Genomic DNA, 7,344 nt, shown 5'->3' on the forward strand with positions numbered 1-7,344 from the left:
TCCTTATTTTTGTTCACTCAGTGTTTACAAGTTACTGATCGATCACTAGCTAGCCTACTAATGTGCTCCTGGCAGTTTTAGTTGTGACGCAAGATCCGAAGTGGCAGTTTTTTGAATAAAAATGCCTACCTCTGAAGAAAATGACAAGGTGCTCTGAAGAAAATGCCATGTGAATCTGAAGAAACTGCCAGCAAAAACATTCGCAAATGCCCTATCTCCCAGCGAACATTCATCAGCTAATGCGATCGTACACGTACAGCATCCGACCTACTAGATCCTACATGTACACTATCCGACCTACTTGATCCTACACGGATAAATACCAGATCACGCACGTACTACCTCCTTTCCGGTTTGCAGGGCTCAATTCAAAAAATGACCTACTCGATCCTACACGAATAAATAGCGGATCATGCACGTACTACCTCCTTTCGGTTCTTAATTCAAAAATCTCACCAACCAAGGTAGATGATGAGTGGTGGAATCATTTTTGACAAGGAGGGAGTACCTCATCTGAATGATTCGAGTGCACTCGTTTGACCGTCATGCCGGCATGCGACCCAGCACGGACGGGACGCACCACTGACGGGACGGGACGGGACGGCACAGTCATAATTTTAGTTTTTCTAGTTTTCCACGGCAAGTTGGCACGCTAAGCCATGCCTGCTTATGCATTGAATTCCGATGACCGTGATGACCGCCGCGTTTCCCGTGACATGCTGGTTCGTCTACCTTCCGCCTATAATTATTATTTCCCGGGCTTCTCCGGTGGAACCATCACCCAACTCGCCCTATCCTCATAAGCCCCCACCGGCGTGACGTCGCTCGCCACTTATCCTCGCTCTCGCCACGTCCGCCATGCCCCCGCCCACCCGCGATAGGCGACGCCGGAGGCGGTCACCGCCGGAACTAGTGTTCGGTTTTTCACCGGAAGGCAGACGGAGGGAGGAGGCATTCTATCAGTCTTTAGATGGCAATGCGGAGTATGAGGAGTTGTTGGAGCGCGACAGCCTGGTGGAGGAGCAGCATATCGCCGATTTGCACCCCCAGCGGGACATGGAGCAGCAGCGCACCGACGCACTAAGTCGCGAGCAGAGTGCCCGCAACTGGGCTGACTACGTGGAGGCCGGCGCCCAGCAAATAGCCCTGGAGGCTGTCGGGCACGCACGCGTTCGCGACGCCGAATTTTACTACAAGCTCATCAAGTGGGTTTCCCGCTTAGAAGTCGAAGCTTCGGTGGACCACGCCGGCATGGAAAGGGCCAACGCGCCCTATCGCACCTCTGGCAAGTCCGAGGCGAGGCAGAGGACGCCAGTGTCGGCGTTTAGTGTGTACCGCAGATGGCGGTTGGCATCGTCTAGTTAGCTAAGAGTGAGTTAGTACTTGTACACTACTAGAGTATTAGTGGGAGTAGATAGTTAACTTGGCTATGATGGTTGTCAACGTGCAAGTTCAGTACTCTATATCTGGATCAGACCTGTTACTTTGCTCTGAATGTTGAACTTTCCGTTTGAGCGTATGGAATGGGCTGTTATTTTTTTAAATGGGTTGTATTTGTCCGCCATGGGTTTAGAAGCTGCCTTGTGGGCCTACCAGGTTGACGCATACACAATCAGGAGATGATCGTATGTGGAGAGGATGACAGCAGGCACCCACCAAGCTCTTGGCAGTACGCAAGCAAGTGCCTCCTTATTTCAAGCCAATAAAAAATGGCTCCTCCTAATGGATTTCTGACATCTGGGTCTCATGCCATTGTCAACGTAGTCAATAAACGAGAGAATTGCACAACGAGCGGCTGACACCAGGGACCCAACAACTCACCCAATTATTTTTGTTTTGGGTTAATTTGATAAATGCCACTCCAAATCTAGTGATTCCGAGAAATGCCACTGCAATGTCCAAATTTTGAAAAATGCCATTTCATGCCATTTCCTATGGCATTTTTCGAAGTCTGGAGTGGCATTTTTCAAAGTGTGCAAAAATTGCAGTGACATTTTTCAAAGTTTGGAAATTTTAGTGGCATTTTTATGAATCGCCATAATTGGAGTGGCATCTATCTATATCTATATCTATACTTATACTTACTTACTTATACTAATCCTAGACTTCCTACAAATTCCCACGTTAATCAGTAATTAGGAGCCGTTAATCTGATGGGACCGAGTTATTATGGTGTAGATCTAATCTATCTATTGCTCTCCGGGGAAAAAAGACACCTATTAATTCTCATGTTAATTAAAAATTAGCATCCGTACATCCACCGATTCTTCCTTTCCCGGTAAAAAAAATCTAAAGCAGCCATATTATCTCTCTCAATCTCTCACATTTTTGTTCATACTCTCATGGAGAAGAGATCCAGGTCTCTCTTAGATTGGAACAACGAAGTTGGTCATCGATCCCACTCTCAATCTCTCATGTCTCTCTCTCTCCCTCAAACTCTCATCTCTCTTCCTCTCCACAAGCAGATCTGTGTCTCTCCCAATTGCAAATTTGCAGCAAGGACGTTAGGGCATGGATTCTACGCTCATCTCCACATGGAAATAGATCGTGTCTCTCCCAAATTGCAGCAAGGAATTTAGGGCATGCATCTCCTGCGCTCATGGAGCTTATTACAGTAAAATTATTTTCCTCATCTAGATCAGGTTCGTATTCTCAGTCCTTGCACTGATTTATTTTCAATTTCTTTTTGCCGGTCTGGATTCAATTCTTTTCAGGTTCCTCTTCTCAGTCCTCACACTAATTTGTTTTGAATTTCTTTTTGCCAGTTCGGATTCAGTTGTTTTCATCGTGCCCTTTAATAGTGTTGTCTAGGGATTCAATCTCCTTTATCGTGTGTCTTCTTGAAGCTGATGATTGCCATGGCAAAATAAAATCAGTGTTCTCGATCCCTCAAAAAACAAAACAAAAAAATCTTTTTGTAGCGCACAGAAAAGAAACATGTACCTTATATGTAGAAAAAGACACGTCCAACTACAACTCCAGTCCTTCCAATACGGGTGGATCTCTATTTTCTCACTAATTGACCCTATCATTGACTCTCTGCTGTGATTTGGCTTCCCCAATCATAGTTTTCTCAATCCCTCAACCAAGATGGGCAGGGGGTGGGGGATATGGAGAAGGACGAAGCTCCTGTTGTGGTTGGTGCCGTCGCAAATGGTGGATGTTGACCATGTTGTTCCATGGAGGGAAGGTAATATTGAAGAACAATTATCTCACAAAGACATTGACCATCCACTCAGCGCAACAGCAGGGTAAGCATGAACACTATGATTTGTCGAAAACAACTAAAAGAATCATGCTATGTTAGACATATAACATTCTAATTGTGTGCTCCAGCTGAATTGTAGTATTAATTTTCTCAAAGTTTCTAGGCCACGATGGTTTATGGATCCAAGGAGTAGATGCACTGACTGCAGTTTGAAGCCAATGACTGGTAATTTTCCAAATGACACCATCTCTGTTTTGTTTTATCTTATTACTAAGTTAGAAATTGGATAGCATGTGTTTGATGTTTTTCCTTTAAATCAGAATAATTGCAGGTCTGCTTCTACGGCTGACGTAACCCATCATTACTATCTTCTAGATTTCATATATTTATTATCACTAGATGAATTCAGGTCCGATCGGGTCTTCCCTTTTTCACATGTGCACATTTTGCTAAATGCCATCTAATTCCTGCCATGAATCACAAATGGAATTGCAGTCTGAAAGTTGTGGCACTTGATTTGGACACACCATAAAAACCATATGATGCTCCAACATAAAGTATCTTCTGATTTTTAAGTTCCACTTATTGAACAATGCACTTCAAAATTCACATTTATGCTATGCACAGACATGCAGGTACACTGGAGCATAATTTTATCAATTACCTATGGAAGACAGTCCAACATGGATGCTCTTAAGAGTACATGTATGTAGCGTTTCAGTTTCTATAGCATGCACTCACCCCTACCCGCCATTATACACTTGATCTGATGATGTTCACTTAAACAAGTTATTTCATCATATTTTCCACACATTTCGCTCAACTAAAACATGTGTATGTTCAGTTTGTCTTCTTAATTTCTTGACCAATTTGCCAACGAGGCTAAATACCTATGGTTATTTTGCGCCAATTGTCCTTTGAGATTGTTAAAAGAACTTCCCCGAGATATGTAACACTGTTGCTCCTGCTACTTTCGGCCATTATATTATTCACATTATTCAGACTTCTATAAATGCGCTCCCAATTGCATAATTTCTTAGCTTATCGATTTTATTTCTTCTAACTTTATAAATTCAGAAATGATTATAACAAGGCTGCTGAGTTGTTGGATTTAATACATGTACGTCAAAACTTATGGCTTTTCAAAACTATTTGTTCCCTCTTTTGGTCCTCTAATACACATTTTCCCTTTACGTTGGATAACCAATTCACTTTTGAGCTCATTTTCTTGAGACGGTGAAGATTTGTTTTGCTACTCATGTATAGATATAAAATTTTAATGGTCTTCACAATTCTATCAATCAATAGAGATTTGAACAAAATCCGGTTGATATAATATATACAATTTGGCCCGCACATGTTGTGAAGAGTAATTTTTAAAGTATATTTACAAAGTATTTTTTATTTCTATGCATGTACAATATATATTAGGACACTGGACATGCTCACTACTGGAATTCCCAATTTTTCTGAGTGCCAAATGCACTCGGCAAAGGCCAAAAAAAACACGGCAGCACTAGGAAAACATGACTATATTGGACGTCTGCCGATAATGTTTATTTTGTCGGGTTCTTTTCTACAGGCACTAAGTAGACAACTGCAAAAAACTTCGCTCAGTGCAGAACAAGGGTAACTCGGTAAACAAATGACACAGACCGAATGATGAGTCAATGACCATGCCACGTGGCACCATAGTTTTGCCATTTTCTGCACTCGGCAAAACTACGACCCAGTAGAGCTACCCAGATGGCACCATGTGTCATGTTTAGGCAAAGGGGTCTTAGACACCAGACATCTAACCTAACAGCGACTCTGAATATCCATGTTGGTTGATTGCTAGCCTGATGCTAATATTTGATGTGTTTTCCTCAATTTAAAATCCCCAGGCAGGATGTTTCTAAAATCTACGTATTAACATCACCTGCATCGGATGTTTCTGTAGCATTTGAGGATGCGCACATGGTGTATATGCTGATGAAGGAAGCCTAGGAACAAGCATATTTATGAAATACATGGAGAAGATGGTGTCCAATAAAGGGAAAAGCAGCGAAGTAAAACATGATTAGTTTAGAGTGACATGAAAGCAGACTGTCTTTCAACAATAGGTGGATTCTTAAGATAACGACAGGTGTACAACACAAGAGCTATAATAAGGCCTAACATGGTTGCTGGAAGATATATTTGTACAATAATAGGCATGCACATGCAGCTGTAGCAAAAAGAGTTAATAACTTAATATGAGATATTCAATTCCAGTGCCTGAATGAAAATAGCTGAACAAATTTCTGTAATATAGCATCCCAATAGTTTGTATAAATACGGATGCATGCAAGTGATGATAGACACTATATCATGTCTGATCCATAAGTAAGTGTGTGTTGTGCATTAAGTTTTCGATTCTTTGTGATATGTTTTGATTAGTTCTGTAGCATCCAGTTTAACATCTTATGTTGCAGACATTTGGTGAAGTATCAGAAAGGAGATTCTGTCGTTAATTCTGCGTTACCATGATGGTATGTAAGGTGAGCAAAAACAAAATTTGTGGCCTTAATTCCCAGCAACTCTCAAGGTAAGTAAGATGAGTCATATTAATAGATAGTGTTGTCAGGGACCTTGATAGTATCTCTCAGACGAGTACCACTTTATATGGGATAGGAGATTCTTGATCCATGAATAAAATAACTTGAAGCTCCTGTTTAGAGCGTCTACTAAATTATTGGTTCATCCATCTAAATGTTTTTACAAAGCCGGGCCTTTTTAGCCGCAAACCGTAGAACTATTCTACGGTATATTTTCATTAAAATAATAGTATGTTACAAATGGGGAGGAAAAAAGGAAAGAAAGAAAAATAAATAAAAGAGTGCCTCTCTAACTAGCCTCTAATATAAGGCCTCTTTGATTCACCGAATTGTCTACAATTACAATTCTTAAAGGTGACATCTTATGTTTCAAATGGTTTTGCAGATTGTAGGATAACAAAATGGGATCTGATCTCTCATATGTTTCTATACTTATCCAATGGTATCCTCAATAAATGTCTGTTACTATTTCCCATCCATTATTTCCACCATTTAAAGTGACTAGCCATATAGTAAATGGTTTTTTTGCGCAAAAAATATAGTAAATGGTTTTTTGATTATTAATTTATGTCCTTCATATAGTGGAAACCTAAACAATATAAATAATGTCAGCATGCTATCTTAAGATATATAGTTTGTGCCTATTTAGTTTATGGTCAGTCAGACGTATCCATTACTTATTCACAGAAATACATTCCCTTTTGAATTAGTCCTGATATCTCAAATCCTTTAGGTTCTAATGGTATGTTGGGTCAATGTGGTTGTTGTAACACCCCGGATGTAACTTTCCCAATTTGTACTCCAACTCTTGCCGTTTCCGGCGTTAAGTTATTTTATTTTTCTCGGGTTCGGGTTTTTGTCTCCGTGTGTTGTTATTGTTGTCATGCATCTCATATCATGTCATCATGTGTATTGCATTTGCATACATGTTCATCTCATACATTCGAGCATTTTCCCCGTTGTCTGTTTTGCATTCCGGCGCTTCGTTCTCCTCCGGTGGTCTTTTCTAACTTTCTTTCGTGTGTGGGGATTAAAAATTTCCGGATTGGACCGAGACTTGCCAAGCGGCCTTGGTTTACTACTGGTAGACCGCCTGTCAACTTTCGTATCGTTTGGACTCCGTTTGATACTCCAACGGTTAACCGAGGGACCGAAAAGGCATCGTGTGTGTTGCAGCCCAACACCCCTCTAATTTGGCCCAAAACCCACCTAAACCTGCTCCATCATCTAGAGCGTTTGATCACGATCGCATGGCCGAAAACCGCACCTCATTTGGACTCTCCTAGCTCCCTCTATACCTATATATAGACCCCTTCCCCGAAATCCGAATCCCCCTCGTCAAAAACCCTAGATCCACCCTCATCGCGCGCTGCCGGACACTTTCGCCACCGACGGACATGTCCGGAGGTCTCCCACCGCCGCCACGTGGCACTGCCTGAGTGGCTGCCGACTTCCACCGCCGCCGGAGCCCGCCGCGGCTCGTAGCCGGCCCGCCCGCGCCCGCGCACGGGCCAGAGGAGCTCGCCTGCGCCGCCTTCGTCTCCTTGCTCGCACGCC

At 42.2% G+C, this 7,344-nt stretch overlaps 1 protein-coding gene across 12 annotated transcripts; it reads left to right on the top strand.

Annotated features, from left to right (window-relative positions):
• Window positions 1–2,250: 2,250 nt before the first annotated feature.
• On the top strand, window positions 2,251–5,726 carry LOC123103424 (uncharacterized). 12 transcript variants are annotated; one of them, XM_044525011.1, is made up of 6 exons: window positions 2,251–2,384; window positions 2,466–2,642; window positions 3,069–3,251; window positions 3,365–3,433; window positions 3,836–3,913; window positions 5,151–5,726. In XM_044525011.1, the coding sequence occupies exons 2-6, from the start codon at window positions 2,600–2,602 to the stop codon at window positions 5,195–5,197; spliced, it is 420 nt and encodes a 139-aa protein (XP_044380946.1). In that variant the 5' UTR covers window positions 2,251–2,384; window positions 2,466–2,599; the 3' UTR covers window positions 5,198–5,726. The 12 variants fall into 12 exon arrangements, 4 of the variants coding, with proteins under 4 accessions (XP_044380946.1, XP_044380944.1, XP_044380947.1 ...); XM_044525009.1 differs by having other exon boundaries at window positions 2,266–2,642; XM_044525012.1 differs by having other exon boundaries at window positions 2,266–2,642; window positions 3,372–3,433.
• The last annotated feature ends 1,618 nt before the right edge of the window (window positions 5,727–7,344 follow it).

This window comes from Triticum aestivum, chromosome 5A, assembly GCF_018294505.1.
Source record: "Triticum aestivum cultivar Chinese Spring chromosome 5A, IWGSC CS RefSeq v2.1, whole genome shotgun sequence".
Classification (NCBI taxonomy): domain Eukaryota; kingdom Viridiplantae; phylum Streptophyta; class Magnoliopsida; order Poales; family Poaceae; genus Triticum; species Triticum aestivum.

What these genes read in the sequence shown, in the direction of transcription:
- LOC123103424 (XM_044525011.1), top strand. Translation starts at nt 2,600, where the DNA reads ATGGAGCTTATTACAGTAAAATTATTTTCCTCATCTAGATCAG. An exon ending in ATTTTCCTCATCTAGATCAG is followed by an intron (nt 2,643 to 3,068) that starts GTTCGTATTCTC and finishes CCCCAATCATAG; the next exon opens with TTTTCTCAATCCCTCAACCA. An exon ending in CAGTTTGAAGCCAATGACTG is followed by an intron (nt 3,434 to 3,835) that starts GTAATTTTCCAA and finishes TGCTATGCACAG; the next exon opens with ACATGCAGGTACACTGGAGC.